The 24423-nt window shown below is 39.7% G+C and overlaps 1 protein-coding gene across 5 annotated transcripts in view; it reads right to left on the bottom strand.

Moving 5' to 3' along the window:
- Positions 1-20119: 20119 nt before the first annotated feature.
- The window catches only part of auts2a (activator of transcription and developmental regulator AUTS2 a), a 495511-nt gene continuing 491207 nt past the window's right edge, over positions 20120-24423 (bottom strand). For all 5 annotated transcript variants that reach the window (XM_088321276.1, XM_088321280.1, XM_088321278.1 and 2 more), the window contains exon 19: positions 20120-23338. In XM_088321276.1, coding sequence (XP_088177402.1) covers positions 22141-23338 — 1198 coding nt within the window. In that variant the 3' untranslated portion in view covers positions 20120-22140. The remainder of the gene's footprint in view (positions 23339-24423) is intronic.

The following is a 24423-nucleotide window of genomic DNA, read 5'->3' as shown; positions in this document are numbered from 1 at the left end:
CACAGAACTAATGTAAAAACATAATATCTATCCATCCATCCATCCATCCATCCATCCATCCATCCATCCATCCATCCATCCATCCATCCATCCATCCATCCATCCATCTATCTATCTATCTATCTATCTATCTATCTATCTATCTATCTATCTATCTATCTATCTATCTATCTATCTATCTATCTATCTATCTATCTATCTATCTATCTATCTATCTATCTATCTATCTATCTATCTATCTATCTATCTATCTATCTATCTATCTATCTATCTATCTATCTATCTATCTATCTATCTATCTATCTATCTATCTATCTATCTATCTATCTATCTATCTATCTATCTATCTATCTATCTATCTATCTATCTATCTATCTACCTACCTACCTACCTACCTACCTACCTACCTACCTACCTACCTACCCTGGTCATATCCCTTGAGAGGGGTGACCGACAGCAAGACAAACACATACATGAAAACAAAGAAAATAAAAACGGGAAAAAGTAGCAAAAAACGTACACAAACATTTTAGGGGGCCCAAACAAGTTAAGCACCTCGGGTCCCAAGTTGGTATACTTTCGTCACTCCAGATGAAACGAGACACAAGAAAGCGGCCATGTCACTTTGGTCAGGGTGACACAACACACTCTTCTGTTCAACAGCAGGGCCCGACAGCTTTCACTGGTTTACCCCCGCCACATTATACAGGTGCCCTGCACATCCCTTAGAACGCGTCTAAACATCCCACTATCCTTTCACAACACCTCTCCAGTCATTCCTATCACCAACAAGAGCTCTAGTTTCCACTATATTTAGACCTCTTTCCTGCAGTGCACTCATAACACCATCCATCCACGTCAATCGCGGCCTTCCTCTTGATCTCCTTCCATTTACCAATAAATGTAAAACACATAATACATACGTAAAAACAGGGTTGGGTAGGGTTACTTTAACTTGATTACTTTCAATTACTTTTGGATTACTCCAATACCAAATATGCTAATAAAAGACAAAAGAAACTAAATATGAATACAATTACAAAATTTTGTGCAGGCTTGGGGAGTAACGGAATACATGGAGCGGCAAAAATGATGTTGGCAAGCTGTTTGGATTTATTTTCATTTTGTTTCTGTTGCATTTTATGTTAGTTTTGCCGGAGATCAAAGAGATCAAAGCCAGGAGAGAAAGCTTACCATGTGCTGTGAGTCATCATTTTATTCATATTTAGTTTCTCTTGTCTTTTATTAGCATATTTGGTATTGGAGTATTCCAAAAGTAATTCAAAGTAATCAAGTTAAAGTAACCCTACCCAACCCTGCGTAAAAACCCACAAAAACGTACGTAAATACACAAGACGTATGCAATCACATAAAACATACGTAAATACTCACCCAAATGTATGTTTACGCATGCACAAAAACGTACATAAAACCACACAAAAACATACGCAAACTTGCACAATAACGTGAGGTAACGCACTCAAAAGTGTACATAAACGCGAACAAAATGCATGTAAACACGTAAAACATACATATAAATATATATATATATATACACACAACACATACGTAAACATCCTACGTACGTAAACACACTAAACGTACGTAAACACGTATGCAATGAGACATAAGTAATTTAAACATAAAAAAATTCACACAAAACGCACATAAACACAAACAAAAACAAATGTAAACACACAAAACAAACTTAAACATATAAAACATACTTAAATACACACAAAACGTACGCAAACACATGAAACCTACGTAATACCACCCGAAAACGTACTCAAGCATGCGCAAAAACATATGTAACGCACGCTTTTTGTCGTCAGTCACGGTGTAACGGTACAAAAAATAATCAGTTAGATTATCCCGTAACTAAAATATAACGGCGTTATTGGTTACGGCGTTTTTCCCAACAATGCTAATAACACTGCGCTTGGCTCTCGTGCCATGAAAGATCGCCCCGGATTCAAAGCTGCAGACTTGAACAGCTATAAAAATCAAATACTTCACATCCATTTCGTACATCTTGAACTTGGCGCGCACCTGAAGCCGCTTTCAGCTGTGTCGTTTTTTAGTTCACATGTTTTCGGATAATATATATAATGTATATCTACTACTGCGTCGGAAGAAATGCAAACTAGGGCTGCGTCTTGTAATATTTTGTAATAATATGTCCTCTGGAGGAGTGTCATTAATGATTTCCGATGTCACGGCAGTGTTTTGTGAAATGTGAGCCTTATATTTTTAGCCCTTATGTTTTGTTATGGTCTCCAGTGACCCGTTTCAAGGTTATAAAATGTAATAACTGATGTGTCTAGGGGCCATAAAATCAAATTACAATTGAAATATATGGTTATGAATGCATTTATTGTTTGTCAGGATGTTGTATTGACCATATTGAGCCATACGTCTTTCTTTTTGGTGGTCAGGACTGAGTTGGACCCCGGTTCAAAATTGATCCGCTAACAGCGGTCAGTTGTGCCGATTCCTAACACAACATGAAGGCTAGACAACAGTGTCAGGGAATTCATACTGCGGAAAATAGTGCCATATTGCAACACAGACAGAATAAAACATATTTTGTTTTGTTTTCATTCGTGGTTTCCACGGAACTGGACCGAATTGCATTCACTCATCATTGTTCTTTGAGGATTAAAGTTAAATAAACTTCAGCAACCTGACATTGACACTGAACATACAGAAAGAGAATTGTAGTGATAACTTCCACTGATGTTCAATTCAATGTATAAATTGAGGACTTACTTGATTTTTTGGGTGAAAAACTTGGAATAACAGGAGAATGTTGTAAATAGTCATGGAAGTACTGTTAAAGAGTTTGTTCCTGTTATTTATTATATCAGACCTAGGACACCCGGTCCTCGAGGGCCCCATGTCTTGCATGTATTTGGAGCTTTAATTCCTGAAGACTTTCACAGCTTGTAGTCCGGAATTTACAGTAAGCTGCATTTCATTATGTGATAGTACAACCCCTAGGAAAAAGTATGGAGTCACCAGTCTTGGGAAATCCCCCACTCAGACATTTTATTCTGTAGGAAAAACTCAAATCACAAACATGAAACAATCGTAAGGTCATTCCAAAGTGCAACATATTTGCAATCAGAAACACTAAACAAATATCGAAAAAACATTGTGTGTAAATGTTTCTTTATAGAGCAAGTGTAGGGAAATAAATATGGAATCGCTCCATTCTGAGGAAGAAAATATGGAATCAGTGCATTTTTAGTAGAAAATAAGGACATACGCAGTCAATTTGCTTTCCTTAATTGGGCACCCGACATAGAAGTCTGCTCGTTAGTCAGCAGTTAAAAACAGTGCAGTTAACACATCTTGGACGGCTCCTGGACTAACTGGATTGGCAAGAATCATGGCTCCAACAAGAGCAATGTCTCTTGAGAACAAAGACAGGATCGTCAAAGTTCTTGAAGAAGTTAACCCTAAACGTATGGTTGCTAAAGATGTGGGCTGTTCACAGTCAGCTGCATCGAAGAGTTGGACCGAGTACAAAAAGCACGGGAAGGTTGTTCAAGTTAAGCGTACTGGTAGGCCAAGTCATGTAGGCGTCAAAACAAAAAACTAAAGGCCATATGTCTCGAAAACAGAAAATGCACAACAAGACAAACAAAGAGAAAGTGGGCGGAAGCTGGAGTCAATGTATGTGACAGAACTCTGCAAAATTGCCTAGAGGAAATTGGGTTTTCATATGGTAAAGCTAAAAGGAACGCATCTTGACAATTAAAGACAAAAGAAGACTGTAATGGGTTAAAGAGAGGTAATCATGGTCTGTGGGTGACTGGATAAAAATTGTCTTCTGTAATAAGTCACAAATCTGCATTGGACAAGGTAATGATGCTGGAACTTTTGTTTGGTGCCATTCTGGTGAGATTTACAAAGAGAACTGCCTAAAGAAAATCCCAATTCCTTAATGATCAGGTAAAGGCACTGGGGAGATGGCTGTGGTCAAATCTGCAACAAATGCACAAGTTTATGTTGACATTTTGGACAGCTTTCTTGTTTAGGGAAGATCAACTCATTTTCCAAGATGACAATGAATCATGCCACAGACCAAAAACTGCAAACGCATTCCTTGGAGAAAGACACATCCAGTCAATGTCACCGCCTGCAAATAGCCCAGATCTCAACCCAATTGAGAACCTGTGTTGGAAATTGTCCACAGCAAGGCTCCGACCTGCAAAGATGATCTGGCAACTGCAATCAAAGAGAGTTGGTGCCAGATTGATGAAGAATACCGTGTCACTCATCAGGTCCATGCCTCAGAGACCGCAACCTGTCATAAAAGCCAAAAGAGTCGCAACTAAATACTAGTTATATGTTTTGATTGTTGTTATTTTGTCTGTTTTTGTAATTATTCCATATTTCTTTTCCTCAGATTAGAGTGATAGCAAATGTATTTCCCTGCACTTGCTCTATAAAATATACTTACCATTACAATGTTTTTTTAAAAAATTTCTTTTGTGTTTATGAATGCCAAGGAGTTGAACTTTGGAATGACCATCCTATTGTTTTCTACAGAATAAAATGTCAGAGTGAGAATGAGAGCTTGAGACTGGTGATTCCATACTTTTTTGCTCGGGGTTGTATTCAGGCAACTTGTAAGCAGGAAGAAGAAAACAAATGGTCCTAAAACACACATTCCTTAAGGGGCACAACGAAGAGGAGGTTACTTTAATGAACGGTGAGAAACAAACAGTGAATCCAATTATTATCCTCTCACTCCTATCTCTTTGTATGGGTGCATGCCTGTGAAGGTCGCAGCCGTGTTTTTTTATTCCTGCCTACGCAAAAAAAAAAAAAAAAACATGCCTGCGCTTTTTGTCCGCAGCTGATAGATTGTTGCAGTTTTGTTTCAGGACATCCTCACATACTCCACATCCTCCATACAGGAGGTTCTGGCTTTTGCTGACATTTCAAGGTTTTTAACGGGCGCTGTGTAAGAATGCTTTGGTGCGATAAAGCAAGGCAGATAAAGTAACGAGCGTATCTGATGTTTTTCTACTGTAATTAATAAAATTACTGTCATGACGTGAGGCCAGGCTTCTTCATCTGGCCCGTCAAACGAAAAATGTAATGATAATTTGTGTAAAATGGTGTAAAAGAAAAGCACTACTGATAAAATGTGTTGCTGTTCTTGTCCCCAGTGTCCCCTACATTCAAATAGTCGGCCATGTTTTACCGTGCTGTATTTATCATGTATTTATTATATTCATCGCAATATTTACGGTATCTATTAAAAAGAAAAACAGCAACGTGTTGCATTTTGAGTTTTTCAATGCATGTTATAAAATTGTGTGCTTTAAAAAGGGGCATTTTTTACTCACAACTTCCTCTGGTGTGTCTTGGGCAAGTAGAGCCTGGCGGCATTTATCCCTCTCGTTTTGTTTTGGCGAAGGGGTTTGCTTCCCCACGTGATTTACAGACGCTCCCCTACTTACTACCATTCGACTTAAGTAAAATGGTAGATACGAACATTTGGTTTCGGGATGTCGAAAAGTATTAGGACATTGCTGTAAGTTAGATTTTCTATTGTGTGCACCTTTTTCCGAGTACAGGCCAGAAGTTCTTCTTTCTGCCGCTACCAGCGTTTGGGGCTGTGAGAGGTCACCCACCATCCACCCGGAAGGAAAAAAAATCGCTTCCTATTCCTAATTTGTGTGTAAACATTCTATACTGCCTATACTATGTCTATATTAACTCCAGCGAGCTAAGAACTTTGACATCTTTATCATTCAATATCTTGTGCATCCATTCAATATGGTTAGTGTAAAGTGTAAAGAAGAGGCGAGCCGTTTCTTTTGAAACGAAAGTGGCATAAGAAAGCTTGATGCGGTTGCGAAAAGGGTCGGAATGCTTTTTTTCGGCCACTCTTTATCATCGAGGAGGACCTCTTGAAGCGCATCTTCCAAAAGTAAGACAAACTTAACTTTATTTATCTTTAAAGAGTATATTTTTTCATTAAATGTTTACTTTTTAGTACAAAACAATACAGGTTACTTATACAAGCCTTAAACATATTTATATAAACCTTAAACATACAAAATATAGCACTTAGCAACTTACGAACAAATTCAACTTACAAAAAATCGTCTGCAAACATCTCGTTCGTGAGTGGGGCAGCGTCTGTATTACTTTGCTTTAATTCAGACCGTTTGATTAAATTATTTATTTATTGACAAGCACAAAATTGAAACGTAAGATTTGCATATGTATTTATCATTTATATTATATTGTTGCTGTTGTATAAAAACGTATCTCCATTCTTTGGTCATTTTTTATTTTTGTCCTAAGTGGAATGCGTAAAGAAATATTAAAAATAGAGAATGGCAAATAAATAGGTCTTTTTGAAATGGCAGCAATTATTTAAGAAATATTTAATAGACCTACATCCTTTCCCTATAATGCACAGGTGCCCATAATGCGGCCTGCGGGCCAGATCAGGTCCGCCAAGGGTTTCAATTCAGCTCGCAAGACAACAGCAAGAGAAGCACAGGAGAAAAATCCGCTGCAGGGTGAAATATGTCCGCCTGATGCTGACAAAGCCAAGCACCACTCGCAAAGCAACTGGAGCTATATTACTTTCTCTCTCTCTGTCTTTTTCTCTCTTTTTTTCTCTCTCTTTCTATCTACTTCTATCTAACAAGAGATTACTGTAAACAGATTTCTTTGAAGGGTTCTGAAACCCGAATTCTGATCTCGATTAAACTGTTCTCTGTGTGTAAACATACTCAATGGTACAAGGTGATAATCAAACTGCCGTCAAAAATGTGAAAACTAATGAATACAACCTTGGAATTTGCTTATTTGAACAACAGGGGGCCTAGGATTGCCACTTAAGGGACTGTCCATGTCACGGCCGTTGAATCGCATCTGAAACTTCCATTACAAAGTTGGACTTACAAGTACAGGAAGCGTAAAAAAAACTCAAGGTCCTGACCTCAAACCCCGTAATGGGGGCTTAACTTCAAAGATAGAAAGTCTTTTGGATGACTGAAAACAGATCTCACACCTTGTCGTAAAAGTGTGAGCCAGAGTGGAAACAGTTGTAGCTGCAAGAGAGCTTTTGGCAGATCCAAATATCGATATTATTGATACTAAGCAAGTACTTGTATTGGATTGATATTATTGCCCTGGGATCTATACTTTGCTTTTGCAACAATCTTTTCAAAGCGCTGTTTTTGTTTGTAGATAGCGCAGTCTCTCTCTCTCTCTCTCTCTCTGTCTCTCTCTCTCTCTCTCTCTCTCTCTCTCTATCTTGTTCTTTCCCTCTCTTTCTCTTTCTTTATTTCTTTCTTTTCACTCTGTCTCTCTCTAACGTTTTTTCCCTCCATCCTTTCTCTTTTCTCCCTCTCCCTCCTCTATCTCTCTTTTTCTTCCCCACTTTATTTTTCTTTCTTTCCTATTTTCTTTCTTTCTTTCTTTCAGTCTCTACATATCTCTCTTTTGTCCCATTTCTTCCTATTTTCTTTTACCCTGCCATTTTCTCCCTCTCCTTCTCTAGTTCTCTTTCTTTCTTTCTTTCTTTCTTTCTTTCTTTCTTTCTTTCTTTCTTTCTTTCTTTCTTTCTTTCTTTCTTTCTTTCTTTCTTTCTTTCTTTCTTTTTCTCTTTTTCTCTCTGTGTATTGCTGTCCAAATCTATGCCTGAGTGACTGGGGCCCTCTCCCGACCTGGCTGCTGGCTGTATTCTGCATCCAGCCAGCTTGGCAAAAGAGAAACTAAAAGTGACAGGGGCAAGCACGGAGTGGACATTTTTTGTTTAAACAACAGAAAAGGAAAACGCCAGGTGTTATTTGTGTGGTAAAAAAAAAGGTCTGCTGCTGAAGCACCACCAAAAATTTAAATGAACACAAGAAATAGCTCACCTTGCAGAGGGCAACGAGCTGCAACTTATAATGTACACCTGTAAATCGGTTGTTACTATGGCAACAAAACTGACTTTATTTGTCAAAATATTGCCCTATGGAAGGTATTTTAGTTGTCCTGTTGACATTGTTGTGGAGATGACAACCCTACCGACTTTCCTCACAGAGCGGTCCTCACAGGAAGTGACTCACCAAAGGATGGGGTGGCCTATGGTCGACCAATCATTTTAAAGTCACACTCCCGCCTCCCACCTTTAAAACAGACATGCAAGCTCCAAACTTTCTCTTCTTTCCGGCATGCAACCCTGCTCAACAAGTTCTCCAGCCAAGGTTCCCGGTCCCCTGAATAGGTTGAATGTTTAAACACCACGAGTCCTTCATTCGTCTGTGTACCTCTACATTTTTCCTTTGGGCTGATCAATCGATAATTTTCATGGACTGCAAAATCGATAATTTGAAATGTTTTGGAGTAATTGCTTTACATAATAATGTTACCTGCCGAGATCCCTAATCCTATTGTTCTGTATAATTTTGTTCTCTGTTTGTGGGGTGTTCAAGTTTCTTCAGTAGAGTGTTAGTAAATGAAATCTCTATAAATCTGAGAGCGTGGTGTCTTGATTAAAGTACATTGAACTATCAAAAACGGTAAAAAGAATTAACTTGTATGTGCTATGAAGCAACTCGAAAAATGAAATTAATGCCTAAAGTTGTGTTAAAAAAAAAAATCCATTGAATATGTGTTGACAATGCTCGACTGCGTTCAAAGAGCCCTTATGTTTTATCTGCTTTTATATTTATTTTGCTATAGCTGTTCACACATTAGGTTCAAAGAACGAGGGCTGGGGGGAAGTGCTAAGAGTGACGTCAAGCTCGTCCCCGCGTTTTTTTTTAGATTCTTAGGTGTAGCGTGAAAATACTTAAACACCAACCCATCCCCCAAGAAAGACGCAAAAAGGAGCGTTTGTAAGAACGTGTCTAAGAAATGCAAGTACTTACACGTGCATCATGAATGACCTAACTAAGGCCGCAATCATGACTTTAAGCCAGGAGATGTTGGCAGTGACCAAAAAGGTTTTTTCTCAGATATATTTATCTGAAAAACAAATGTGGCGCTCCAAAAAGGCGAGAAGAGTTTTGAAAAGAATAAACTCGGCTCTTCAATTGGTCAATAAAATTTGGGTTAAAATTATTTTTTGACCACCACATTGATATTTCCGTTAACTTGCTGCTTTTTTGGTTTATGGGGCGGCAGTAGCTCAGGAGGTAGAGCGCTCGTTTTGGGATCAAGGGATCCCAGTTCGAATCCCGGCTCGTCCGTGTTACATGTCGAAGTGTCCTTGGGTAAGACACTGAACCCCTACTACCCCCAATAAGCAGGTTAGCGCCTTACATGGCTGCAAGGCCGCTATTGGGAAATGTGGAGCACATTGTAAAGCGCTTTGGGAAGTCATTGACTTGAAAAGCGCTATATAAATGTAGATCATTTCATTTCATTTTTCATTTCATTTTCCCTTAGCTTTTGTACTGAAACATGTCTGAAAGACATATTTATTTTATTAATTTAATATACTTATCTAGTTATTTGGTAATTCAAAAAAGAAATAATTTCAGTGACTTTTGTGCCGTGTTTATTGTAACTATTAACTAACTCAACTGGGGAAGGGTTCTATTACCCAACAATTATGATGTTTCCGGGTAAACGTATTGGTATCGGTCGATACTACATGTTTTTACTTGGATCGATACCAAAATTCCCAGTAACACCCACCCCTACTTTCCAACATTTTATTTATTTCCACTGATGTAAATGTTAAGCAGGGAAATGTTTTAGTGTAGCTATCAGGATGCCAGCCAGTCCTCCCTGCTCGGAACACTTTTGCAAAATACGCTACATCAACAAACATCCACGAGGGAGGATCAAAAAAGGAATCTTGGAACTCTCACAGTGGAAGAAAGTGTTCTTCTCCCCAGTTGGTCGTCACGCCGTGTTTCTACCATGCCGACAGCCAACAGATAAAAACTTATCCGACGCTTAACTTGGCTCTGATTTGTGATTGCTAGCATCTCCTTGGCGTCTTAATCGCGGTTGGCAGGTTGCTGAAAAACAGGAATTAGTTACTAGATACAGACGTTCCCCTACTTACGACCATTTGAATTACGAAAAAAGTTAGATTTTGTATTGTGTGCATTTTTTTCTGAATACAGGACATTATTGTAGTGCTTCATTCCGCCGCGAGACGTTGTGAGAGGTCACCCAGGATACATCCCGAAGAAGAAATCCGGCCTCCTCTTCTTAGTTTGTGTGTAAACATTCTATACTGTATCTCCAGCGCGCCAAGAACTTTGAGATTTTTATTGTTTAATATCCATTCAATATGTTTGGTGTAAAATCTAAAGAAGAGGCGAGCCAGTTCTTTTGTCATGAGATTATAATAAGAAAGATTGATGCGGTTGAGAAAATGGTTGGATCGCTTTTTTTCTGCCACTTTCTGCCACGGAGGAGGAGGTCGCCTAACTCTTGAAGCTCATCTTCCAAAAGTTAAACTTAACTTTATTTATCTTTATAGGGCATATTATTTTATGAAATGTTAATTTTTAGTACAAAACAATACAGGTTACGGAAAGTATCTTATCCGTAAGTAGGGCAGCGTCTGTACTTGTAAAATGTGACGTTGTTACACCCTACAATACTGACACCAAAACGTAGGGCGTTACTCTAAAGGTAACTATCAAGTTACAAATGATTGTACAGACGCTTCCCTACTTACGAAAAACGGTAGATACGAGAAAAAAATTCGGGATGTCGAAAAATATCCGGACATTACTATGAGTTAGAGTTTGTATTGTGTGCACCTTTTTCCGAGTAGAGGACATAACTGTAGTGCTTCCCACCGCCGCTACCGGCGTTTGGCGCTGTGAGAGCACACCCAGCATCCACCCCGAAGAAGAAATCCGCTTCCTCTTTCTCGTTCGTGTGTAAACATTCTATACTGTATCTCCAGCGTGCTAAGAACTTGGTTGGTGTAAAGTGTAAAGAAGAGGTGAGCCGTTTCATTTGAAATGAAAGTGTAATAAGAAAGCTTGATACGGTTGAGAAAATGGTTGGATCGCTTTTTTTCGGCCACTCTCTAACACAGAGGAGGACCTCTTGAAGCTTATCTTCCAAAATTATTTTACAATTACCTTTATCTATCTTTACAGATCATATAATATTATGAAATGTTTATTCTTTTAGTACAAAACAATATATCCATGTTGGCTTCAAACTACTATAAACATCTCTTTCTCCGTTTCGGGGTATTGTCAGGGACTTTATTTGTACATGTAAAAATTGCAATAAAATCATGTAGTAACAACAATTAAGTTACAAACCTTTATTAACCCTCTTATTATTATGGGTGCCCCAGTTTGACAAGCAATATTCAAATCACCCTAACTACGAAACCGTTATTAAAAAAAAAAAAAAATCAAAGGTGGCAACAGATCAATCACAGGCAAAAAATTACACAGACGGGGCATAATAGGAAAAGCATTTTGTAAAGCATTTTTTGCTACGTATCTGTGACCAATACAAACAGAAAACATTGAAATCATTTGAACATTACTTTATCAGTTTTTATTTGGATTGCGGTACTCATGGGTCATGTATGGTGGGGGTCTTTGTCTCCTGGAATTTCTTCACCATCAACCACACAGGCCAAAAAACGCCGGGTCATGGTGTAAATAGTTGAAAATATATACAACTGAGAGAGACAGACTCAAAAGCTGATTTTTTTGTATATTCATAACAGTTCAGATACACAGTTTATGTTGTCAACAATGTGTTCATATTCAGTTCCGGTCCGAAATACAACTCTGATTTCTGTTTTGTTTATCATTTTAACTGTTAATACACTGTCTTAACACTTAGGGATGATAGATTCTTCCAGATATTAAAAGTTTAGGTTGTTGTAGAAATAAGGCCCAAAATGGATCACTCATAACATGATTTCTGACTGTTTCAGGGCCAAAATTGTCACGAACAGAACAGAAGGAGGACCCAGATGCGTAACGTTACTCACAAGTTTATTGAAATATAGTGGAGAGGCAGCACCAGCGATCCGGTGCTCGCTGGACGCGGGAAGCAAACCACTCACGGGATCGGAGCGTGTTCCGAATTCGGAAGTGGATCTTCCGGACCGGGAGATTGTAGGGTAGTTGGACAGAAAAACAGGTCGTTAGCCCGGACGGGAGATCAAAACATGGTCGGCGTCAAAAAACGGGTCGTAGCAGGAGACAAACGGGGACGAATGGAAATGAATGGGAATGTTATGAATACAGAGGTTTGCTGACGGACTGACGAAGGGAGAGTGAAAGCACTGAGCTTAAACAGGTGGGGGAACCAATCAGGTAACCAGCAGCAGCTGGCGCCAAATGAGCGGGCACAGGTGAGTGTAATGAGTAATCTGTCATGGTTGCCATGGCACCCACTTTGTTGCGCCCGCGTGTGTCATGGTTGCCATGGCGCTCAATTGGCTGTGCCTGTGTGTCACGGTTGCCATGGCGCTCAATTGGCTGTGCCTGTGCGTCACGGTTGCCATGGTGTCCAATTGGCCCCGCCCGTGTGTGTCACGGTTGCCATGGTGCCCAATTGGTCCTGCCGGTGTGGCGCAGCTACGGCTGGTTGAGAGAATGATTTTCTGTTTGTATATAGGTCAGCGCTCTCTTGCCTCAGTGTCAGCCCGTCAACGAACCTCTGCCTCACAAGACGTGGGTTCTGTCCTGTTTTCCTGTCAACGAACTTCCGCCCCGCAAGACGTGGGTTCCGTCCTGTTTTCCTGTCAACAAACTTCTGCCCCACAAGACGTGGGTTCTGTCTTGTTTTCCCGTGATATCTGCAGTCCGGTATTGTTCCTGTTTTTTTTCAGACCGGCTTCCTAACGTGCATGACTCCCCATTTCCCATGAAATAAAAAGCTTGTGTGAGAACGTCACGCGATTGGGTCCTGTATCTGTTCTGGTTCTGACAGAATCATGACAAAAATAACAAAACAATTCCAGGCGTCCTATATGGTTCTTGGCCAATAAAGGGTTAATAATGCGCTAGAGAGAAAAGTAATTACATTCCTTTATAACGCAGTAGTCCCAATACTGGGTAATATTTTGCTTCGAACACGCTGCACACTTGCTCGAGGCCAGCGCTGGATTTCCCATGTATTTTCATTTCATTCTTTTGTAGATTGGAGACCCCCGCCTCCCTCCTCCAGCCCCCCCTCTCTAAATCTCTGCCCCTTAGATGTTCTGCCCCTTCTTAACAATTCAACTAACGGTGAACTTTGCTTGAGAGGCTGGAGTGTAATCCGACTGGAGGGGAACCACAAGCGCGCTGCATGGTTGGTGTATTGGGAGACACACACAAATACTTGAAAGTGGTTTTAGGAGCCCATTTGTTTGGATGTGATTAGCGTTATCGTCAGCAGGGGTTACGCAGTCTACTCCGGGCTTTCTCTCATAATTGCCTTTTTTTCCAGTCTGACATGCAGCTCGCGCTCAAGCATGCTAGCTTCTAAGGTGGTAAATGGGGAGGACCAATCCTGCCATATGTATAAATACATCTATGGCAATAAATATGATATGTAATCGAATGAACACATAAATAAATCATGTAATACCTAATTATATAAAACATGTCATGGTATTTGTTTGGCCGTGTATTCTGTAGTGTCTTTTATTTTGTCATTTATTTATTTGGGTATTAATGTTGTTGGGTATTTTGTCCTAAATTTCGTCATCTATTTTTCTTGTATTTTGTCATGTAGTTGGTCATTTTTTTTGTCGTTTATCTATTTTGGTATTTATTGTATCGTGTATTTTGTCATTTCTTTGTCATGTAGTTGGTTGTGTATTCTGTCGTGTATTCTGCCATGTTTTTGGTTATTTTGTCTTTTTTTCATGTATTTTTTAATTAACTTGGTCTTGTATTCTGTCATATATTTCGTCTCATTTTTTTGTCGTCTATTTTTCTTGTACATTTGTTTTGTCGATTTTGGAGTAAATTTTGTTATGTGTTTTGTTGTGTATTTCATCATTTATTTCAGTTTGTCATGTATTTTTTCATTAATTTTGTCCTGTATTCTGTCATTTATTTTTTCATGTATTTTGTAGTTTGTTTGTTTTTTTGTCGTGTATTTTCTCATTTATTTTATCAGCCTAAGATGTGATTTTAAGGTTCTGTTGGTATTATACAGAATCATGCATGGACTTGCTCCCTCATATCTTTCAGATTTAATTTAAAGCCTTCGCTCTGAAAACCCTGGTCCGCTGGTGACCCCAAGAGCCAAGAAGAAATCTGCTGGTCCGAGAGCATTGTCCATTCGGGCCCGGGTGCTGTGGAATGCCCTTTCCCCTGAGATTCGATCTGCAACCTCAGTGGGACTGTTTAAATCTAAGCTTAAAACACACTTCTATTCTATAGCATAAGAATGACCTATATACATGCTGACGATATCTTTGTATTGTTTGTTAATGCTACATCCATTGCAACCTGCTCATCCTTTTTATTTTATTTTTTTCTTTAATATTATACTTTATTTTACATTTTATTTTTTATTTTATTGTTTGTTAATGCAACATCCATTGCACCCTGGTTTTTCCTAATGCTGATGTTTTAAAATTTTCCTTGCCCTCATGGAGGTTTTAGAGCAAGGAATGGTGTAATAGTAGTCTGTAGTCTGAAATAGTCTGTGGTCTGTTCAGCCCTCTGAGACTCCCTGTGATTAAGGGCTATACAAATAAACATGACTCGACTTGACTTTACTTTTCTATTTTGTCATTACTTTATGATGTATTTTGTCATTTATGGACACTCCACTCTCCCAGGCCAGAACGACATTGAATATCAACACCATTTCGTACAAGCAGTCAGGTAGGTTACCTCAGATGTGAAAACGCTAAAAAGCTGACTCGACATAAATGCTTTTGGGAACTCAGCAGCTTTCCTAGAAAAAAAATTCTACTCTCTCAGGCTAGACTGAGGTTAGCCAGGATCACAATCTTTCATGAGCAAGGTAGATCACTCTAGAGGTGAAAATACCCAAAATCTGACTGAGCACTTTTGGTTTTGCTGACTCAGCAGTTTTTCTAGAAAACCATTCATTGCTTCATGGCGAGAAAAACCTTCAATTTCAACACAATACCTTGCAGACAACTAGAAGGATTGAACTCGTATGTGAAAAAATGCCCCAAAAAAGTAGACTCAGCACTTTTGGTTTTGCTGATTCAGGATTTTATCGCCCCACAAAGACATTCCACTCTGTAGACTCGATCGACTTTGAATGTCAACCCCCCTTCTTTACGGGCAAGTACGTAGGTTACCCCAAATGACACAACTGCCAAAAAAGCTGACTTGGCATTTTTGGTTTTCCTATCTCAGCTGCTTTGCCTGAAAGACATTCTACTCTCCCAGTCCCAAAAAAGGAAAAGGCCATTGAAAAATTCTAGTTAATTTATGCACTTATTTCAACATATTGCAGGATCTTTCCTCCATAGGTCAAGTGATAGTTTCTCTCAGGGGTATTTGTGGTTTGTAACGCAAGTCAGCCAGCTGAGCGTCAGATGTTCTTCTATGCTCATGTGAGGCAGAGTGAGGTGTGTCAGTGTCGCTGTGTGACGTCTTTAAAGTAAATAGAGAAGTGGATCAATTCTCAGCTTTCCCAGGCTTTGTTTTTCTGACGCAAGAAAAAGGAGGGTCTGTTCTTCCAGTTGGACAGCATGTGCAGCTCGTGGTGATGCGTAGTTCGCAAAAGGAACGGCTCTATGAGCGGGTTAATTGAAGTGAACGATGGAGTTGGCTCCCGTTGAAACTTAATTAGCTTTTTTCTTCCTCTGGAAGGCATGCCGGTTTCCTCCCACATTCCAAAAACATGCGTACCAGTGGATGTCTGTCTCTTTGTGTCCTGTGACTGGCAGACAACCAGTTCAGGGTGTCTCTGGGATGGGTTCCAGCACCCTGGCGACCCTAGTGAGGATAGGAAGTATAGAGAATAATAATAATAATATAATAATAATTTCCTTGTATTGTCATTCTGTGTAACAATGTACACAGAACGAAATGTCGATTGCACCTGACCCGATGCAGCCGCAGCCAAGAGAGGGCGCCGCCGACCACTTTTTAAGTCTTAGGAATGACTCGGCCGGGGCGCGAACCCGAACCTCCCAGTCTCAAAGCGGGCGCCTTACCATCTAGGCTTGTCTTTTCTCCTTTATATTCTCCTTTTTTTCTTTTTTTTCTGTTTTTTTATGTATTTAGCTCATTTTCTTGCTTCTTTTTGTCCTTTTTCACTTCTTTTTTTATTTCTTCTTTTTTTCTCTTTTCTCTTTTTTTCCTTTCCCCTTTTCTTCTGTTTTCCTTCTATTCTTTAATTTTCACGTTTTTTCTTTCTCTATTGCCTACTGTTTTTGTTTTCTTATTGATAGACAAAATAACATTGCAAATGAAAGATAGATGATACAAATTTGTGATAATCAATATTCTCAATTATACAATATACTCAATATTCATACACAAGCAACCTCCCCAAACATACAAGCCTCTGATATACCAAAACACAAACATTTCTATTTACATGATTTCATTTGTATTCCTTTTACTTTTTCCTCTTTCACGCTCTTTCTATCCTTTCTTTTTCGCAAAAGGCTGGTCAAAAAAAGAGAGGAAAAATCATGCAGCTCTGTCCCTTTTTCCTTGTGCCTTGTAGCACTCAATTTTGGTTGCATGACAAAAAACAGCGACAGCTAGTGTTCAAATAATACACAGTGCCCATTTGAAGCAACGACATCAACAAAACAATCCGAAGAGCTGTTTGGGAGCCGACTCTTTTGAGTAAGCCAGGCCACAAGGGCCGATTCTGTAAAAAAAAAACTGGAATTCCTATCTTCAGAGTGATGGCTCCAAAACCAGTCAGGCTGGTTTACTTCAGGTCAGGTGATGTGACTTTCTACCTGCTGGAAATCTCCATGAATGTCCTCTGTCATACAATGTCTCGCCTACGTTGCGCGCTCCTGCCACGCTGTGTCCAAAATGAGAACCACAGGGAGACTCACAGTACCTTTGAAAAGTCAAAAATGCAAGTAGCAAGGGCGTTACCAGTGCGTTTTTGGGGGTGCACCCCTAAATACAACCCCACACGATTATAGCATTTATAAAACCCTCTACCCTTTTATAAAGGACAGGATAGGCTTAAATATGACGAAAAACTTTAGTTTCGTTTGAAAAGAAAAACCGCCGTGGCGCCTTGTTTTCTTAATATCCTCTAAAATTTTGAGAAAAACAGTTCCTCCATTCATTTGCTCCGTTTAACGGACATTGTGGGTTATATAGCGCCTCATAGTGTTAGAAAAACGTCATAAATAAATAAATGATATTGTTCTGATATAATAGGAAAAAATACATTAACTATCATATATATTTGCACCATTAAAAATACTTTTAGGTCAAGAAATGTATTTGACATAACATGGGGCTCACCTAGAGGGATGACATAATCGTCCTTCATCTTACTGCAAAAAAAAAGAAAAAGAAAAAGTGAAAGGCCTAACAAAAATGAGAAGAAAAATCGTACGTTATGGTCACTTTGACTTTATGTAGTATGTATATTCTCTTGCGCCGTTTTGGGTGTCACTACGGGCCAAATATTGGCCCTTTAAATTCAGTATGTTGGATTCTTTCGGCCCGCTGTGGATTTGACTCGGCACACCTTCGTGTCATGTTATCTATTAAAACACACTTGTTAGCATAAAATATTGCATGTGGCCAAAAACGAGTAAACTGTAAAACCAGAATGACAGGAATTCCTTAGCCCAATTCCTATTTTTGTGGTGGTAAATATGCTCATTATCATTGCTTCGTGAAATACTTTGCCTATGCATATAATTTGTTGGTACCTGTGAAATGCTCAACAAAATCAAAAAGTGCCTAAAGGTCCAAGAACATTTACAACACCTCAGTTTTCAAATAATAAGTTACAGTTAATGGTAACAAATGTGACATATAATATATAATATTGTTACTATTGGACGTTCCCGTCCAAGCACGAAGCACTGTTTCATTTTGCAGCGTTGAGGGTGAACAATGAAACCCCGCGGTGTCACAAAATCATTATTTTCTATTTCAAATTGATATTAGTTGTCTGGGTGTTTTTATATTTAATTAACATTTCACAAAAATGCGAACAATTAATTTTAATCCTACTTTGATAATGACGTCTTAAGTGAAAACGAACTGCTGAAAGTATTCGCGGTAATCTGTCACCGCCAAGCGGTCGAAGGGCAAAACTGCAGCCAAAACTGTATCAAAATTGTCCTATGCGAAAACGTTTAAATTGAATGCAGCACGAAAACGTGAAAAGAATATTCATACGAACAACTGAATACATGTCATATGTGTCCAAGCATCTTTCAGTGGGATGCAATTTCCCCCACGGTGTCCTTCGTGACCACTAACTAGGAATTATGACAGGAAATGGTCGTGCATGAATTTTTCAAATTAAGATTAGCAGCAATACACTAAGCCAGGGGTGTCAAACTCATTTTAACTCCGGGGCCACTCGATAGAACAAACATTCTCTCGGGGGTCGGGACAACAAAAGAGAGAAAGGGAAAGAGAGAGAGAGAGAGAGAGAGAGAGAGAGAGAGAAAGAAAGAGAGACGGGGAAATCTTAAGAAACAAAAGCGTTAAAAAATAAATAGTGAGAGAGGGGGGAGGAAAGAGAAATAAAGAAATCCAAAGAGAAATTGAAAGAAAAAAATATATAAGGAGAGAAGAGAGAAGAAGAGAAAGAGAAAAGAGGAGAAAGAGAGAAGGGGCGAAAGAAAGAAGGGGAAAAGCAAGAGAGAGAGAGAGAGAGAGAGAGAGAAAGAAAAAAAAGAGAGCGAGGGAAAACGTGAGAAACAAAAGCGATAAAAAATAAATAGTGAGAGAGGGGGGAGGAAAGAGAAATAAAGAAATCCATAGAGAATTTGAAAGAAAAAAAGATATAAGGAGAGAAGAGAGAAGAAGAGAAAGAGAAAAGAGGAGAAAGAGAGAAGGGGCGAAAGAAAGGAGGGGAAAAGCAAGAGAGAGAGAGAGAGAGAGAGAGAGAGAGAAAGAAAAAAAAGAGAGCGAGGGAAAACGTGAGAAACAAAAGCGATAAAAAATAAATAGTGAGAGAGGGGGGAGGAAAGAGAAATAAAGAAATCCAAAGAGAATTTGAAAGAAAAAAAGATATAAGGAGAGAAGAGAAGAAGAGAAAGAGGAAAGGGGAGAAAGAGAGAAGGGGCGAAAGAAAGAAGGGGAAAAGCAAGAGAGAGAGAGAGAGAGAGAGAGAGAGAGAGAGAGAGAGAGATAGATACTTTATTCATCCCCGCAGGGAAATTCACAAGAGAGATAAGAAAGAGAAAAGGTAAAAAGGAAGAGAACAAAAAAGGTAAAGAGACACGCACAGAGAGAGAAAGACACAAAGAGGAATAAAAAAGAGAAAAGGAGTCAGAGAGAGTAAAAGAAAGAGAGATAAGAGAGTGAAAAAAGGGAGCAAGAGAGAGAGAGAGAAATAGAGGGAAAGAAATACAAGTTTGTTAGAGGCACCTGGCCTTGGCAACATCAAGTGGACATATTTCACTCTGCAACTTGTTTTTCTCTTGCACTTCCCTCAGGGTTGTCAGGGATGCCTGTTTGACACCCAAACACTAAGTACAGTTTTTATTAGAATGATGATAAAATAGGCGCAGTAGAAAAATAAGTAGAGACATAAGATTAGTGACGGAACAAAATCTTGGACAGGTAAAAAAAATGTGAGAAAAATAAAAAAGATAAATAAAAAACAACATCCCCAAAAGCTTTACCTACCTACCTACCTACCTACCTACCTACCTACCTACCTACCTACCTACCTACCTACCTACCTACCTACCTACCTACCTACTTACCTACCTACCTACCTACCTACCTACCTACCTACCTACCTACCTACCTACCTACCTACCTACCTTCATATCATTTTCCATTATCAAAAAGCGCCAGGGAGCCACTAGGGAGCGTCAAAGAGCTGCCTGTCGCCAATCTCCGTCGTTCCAGATTTCCCAATGGCCTCTATGCTCCTTTGAATGCCCTGTTTGATAAAAGAAGGGTTTTTTCTTCCCCCTCCCCTGAAATATATTTTCCATTGAAAAAGATACATTTCAACTGAAAAAAAACAACACAAATTCAGTACACATTTTTTAATAACATGGCACAATTTACATAACACGTTTAAATGGGGCATGCTGAAGATTCAGTCGCTTAATTCTTTTGGACAATTTTGTACATAATCTACAAATAGTTTTTTTTTTCACCTGTACATGTTGAAAGCAAAAAAAAACCCAAAAATCTCGTTGACAATCTCTTCGCAATATGCATCAACTAACCACAATGGCTCCGGTAAACATTTTTAAAATAACACTGAACGAAATATTCACTGATTTTGAAGCGCTACTACTAAAATAGATCTTTGCTCTTTCCAAACAAAACATTGTTAACTGTTTTTTTATCCGGGTAAGACTTATGAAAGCACTCTGAATACACCAACATAATCGATTTCCAAAAGTCACGCCTTTGTCGGGGCAAATTTACAATGACACGTTCTCTGGAAAACCAGAACTGAGCCCGTTCTCTCCTTTGAAAACCATATCGTGTGTTGGATTGTCTTAAGGTACCGAGTGATTCTGAAAACAATATTTGTTGGGTCCAATCGATTTAAAACTTGTCTTGGTATACACTACTGTTCAAAGGTTTGGGGTCACCCAGATCATTTTGATAGTTTGACAGTTTTCCATTAAAGATTCACATTTGTTGTCCAATGTCTGTGTTCTTTTGTCCATATGAATCACTTCATTTGGCTGTTAAAGCTCAAATATGGCTTTTCTTTCTCGCTTCAAACACTGGTGTTTTGTGGCTATTTAACCAAGTTGCGAGTTGAAGACCTTTATTAAGGCATCTATTTCTCAAACTAGTGATGATTGTAGTAGTCATTTTGCATTGCCCATCATACATAAATAATTTTTTCAAAAATAAGCATTTCATAGTGCTGTTTTTAAGTGTAGCATGCACATGTTTTCTTGGTCGCAACCGGAAGGGAGTGATGACGCTTCATTGGACAATGCCAAACAAACTAATGCCAGCAGTCCTTAATCAGGGGGAAGAAGAAATGCAATGGCAAAGTCAAGACACCAGAGAGCAGTGTTGGCGTCATTTTATCGTAGACTTGTTAAGAAACATGGAAACAATTTCAATTTTGCCAATTTTCTCATGACTTTAGTTAGAGCCTGTTTGTGCTGTTCTCTGAAAAGAGCAGTACGCATCGTTGTAAGAGGTCTTCAGTTTCTTGGCAATTTTATTTTCTGGAACAAGAATGGACTAGTATGGTCTAGTAACACGTGAAAGTTATTTATTTCTGACCATTCTGTAAGTTTAGTCACACCCACAAATGTGATGCTCCATATACTGGACTAGTTCAAAGGAAGGCCATTGTTATAGCTTCTCTAACCAGCTAAACCGATTTCAGTTGGGCTAACATAATTGCACAAGTGGTTTCTAATGATCCATTAGCTTTCTACTAAAGAGACATTTGTAGCTTACCACGTTAACAATGTTTGGGGTGCCTTTATGACAAGTTTCATGTTATTTTCATTGAAAAATAAGGATGTTTTTAAGCAACCCCAAACCTTTGAATAGTATTGTACGCTGTTCAGGTCTGGTTGTGGCAAGAATGCGTTCGAGTAATATGACGGAAGGCCAGACCTTTTGCATAGTAAATCTCGGAATCTCTGGAACGATGCTAATCTGCTATTCCAATCAGAAAAAATGCAAAAACAGATTCAGAATCACTACCTAAATACTTTTTTATGTACATTTGTCCAAATTAAAGCTTTGAAGTCACCGTTTTGCATATTTGTACCATGAATCATACAAAGCGAGCAGTGACTATACATGTTATGTACACATGTCTGTCTTTCAGTGCGTATCTGTACATTCCAAAATTGCGCTCCACTTTGCTATACAATAGAAATACTGGACACACACACCCACACGAAAAAGCTGGAGCAATGTTGGAAAAAGTCTGGAAAAGCCAAAGTTTCTGTGATTATTGTCCCAAGAAAATCAATCCCTCGTGTGGGCGAGTTATGTTACAGTCTTGCTTGGCCCGAAGCTAAGTGCTAAGTTTAGCGTGACCCGGTCAAGGCTGGGCTCACCGTGTCTCGATGTCCTTGTGAGGAGGTCTGTCTCTGATATCCGTGGCCAGGGGGGCGGTCCGTCGAGGCGAGCCCGACCTGGGGCCGAGCGTGGGGATGAGCGGAGGCGGGGCGCTGAGTGAAGCCGTGGGCGGAGTTTTATTCATGAGGCTGTTTTGATGGGCGGCGGCGGCTACTGCCGGGCTGACCCTTGAGTAGTGCATGCCTGCTAACCCCGGTCCCATGAGGCCCTGGGCGTGGTGTGGCAAGTGTCCGTCGAGGTGGTGCAGGGCAGGTTGAAGGCGTCCGTGGTCGTACTCCTCCCTTAGGAGGCGCTCACGTTCCTCCAACTGTGCACGCTCGTGCTCCCGCCTTTGCTCCAAGGCGAGGGGGTGAAGGTGCTCGCGATTAAAGTCGTGGGGCTCCCGCTCCCGGTAGGAACGCTCGGCTTCAAATAGGCGTTGTGCCGTCAGACGGTGAAGAGGATCGCTCCTGAGCAACAGATCCCTGGCGAGAGGGTCCCTTCGGTGAATGTCCAATCCTCTGTAAGGGTCCCGCATGGGGTCCCAGTGGAAGGCAGGGTAGGGAACGCGCTCAGCGCCTGGGATGGGGCTGATCCCCATGAAAGGCGCCACCATTCGAGTTCTTTCAAGTCCACTCATGTTGTTGATCTGATGAACCCCCGGCATCCCCATGGGAACAGGCATGGAAGAGGGAGGGTGAAGGGTAGGCGTCGCCAACGGGTGCTCTCTGGTTTTCTCGGCCGCTCTGTCCTGGTCCTCCTTACGTTCCTCTTTGACTTTTACCTCACTGTTCTTCTTATGCTCAAAGGGAAGCTCCGCCTTCTTGTCCGCCATTTCCCTGCTCAGGCCACCATTGGGACGTTCCAGGCTGGTCTGTCTGATAAAGGGTGAGGCCGTCCCCCTGTTGGAAACTTTGTCCTCTGGCGTTCTCCCATCACGGATGTCCGACGCATCTTTTTCGCAGTGTGCGTTGTCTTTGAGCTTGTGGTCATCTACGCCGTTATCTTTCCAAGAGTCAGAGAGGTCTCTTTCTCTGTCTTTGGCTTTGTTTTCTTTGTCTCTTTGAAGGTCTCCAGAAGAAGGAGTCAGGTGGTTCCGTTGGTGCTCAGGTGGACGGTTGTGACCGAGATGACTGACGGCATTTACTGGAACTGGAGAGGTGTGGCTCGAGTGACGTTTCTCGACAGATTCCCTGGTAACACACAAAAATAAGAAGAAAATGGATGCTAAATTTCTCACATTTTTTTTGTTTTTTGTGGAACCAGCCAAAAAACTGCGAGCTTTTTTTTCCACAACGCATGCGCTCGAAATCCAAAACTCTACTGTGATGTCTGGAAAAATTTAAGACGCCATTTTAGAGAAAATGGTCCATGTTTTTGCCAACATTATTCGTATATACAAAGCACACCTAAAGGGGAGGTTTGACAGTCCTTTTTTTAATATTTACAACATAAAATAACCAGTAATAAAACCAAGATGTGACTATTTTATAAACCTTATTTATCTAAAAGGGTGAAATGTAAAGATTTACCATCAATTAAAAAATATCACAAAAATACATTTTAATAAGTCTTTTTAATCATATAATCAAATGAAATTTGCAAATTCTTTACTATAAAGGGAAAACCTAATCTTTGCAGCCATTTAAAAAATACATCTGAATTTTTTGGCATTTAGTTTTATTTCTCTGCACTTTTTAAGAAAACAGAGACAAGTCGAATAGCAGCGACAAAAGAACTATGTAGAGAAAGTTGGGTAAGAAATAACCCTATCTGAGTCAACAATTAACAGATTTACAATTTTGTGGGTTCCTTTGAAGAAATAAAATACAAAATCGGGCATTTTGTATGAACCAATGCTTAGAAAAACAAATGGGGGTGACCCAAAATGTACCCAAATTGGTTTATTACGGCCCCAAGTATGGTCTATCTATATGAGGAATCGGCAACCCAATTTTATAAAAGAGCCATAATAGAACTAAAAGTGAACAAAAAAAAACTGGAGCCGTAAAGAAATTAAAAACCTTTTATGAATCTATTTTTGAATCAATATATAAAAAAGATTCATACATAAAGGTTTGAAGTCATTTATTATTAAATCTCTATTTTAAATATTTTTGAAGCATTGGAAATCTTAATTTTCTTTAGGATCTAGCATGCCACAGTCCACTAGAGGGCGCCAACAGGCACACAAACTGGAGACCCCACACTTGCTCCTAATCACATGTGCCTGACAAACGAGAAAGCCAGTATTGAAGGACTGCACAAAAAGCTGTCG

This window comes from Urocampus carinirostris, chromosome 17 (genome assembly GCF_059441175.1).
Source record: "Urocampus carinirostris isolate Australia breed hairy pipefish chromosome 17, RoL_Ucar_1.0, whole genome shotgun sequence".
Taxonomy (NCBI): Eukaryota; Metazoa; Chordata; class Actinopteri; order Syngnathiformes; family Syngnathidae; genus Urocampus; species Urocampus carinirostris.
This window is presented reverse-complemented; position numbering and strand designations above follow the sequence as displayed.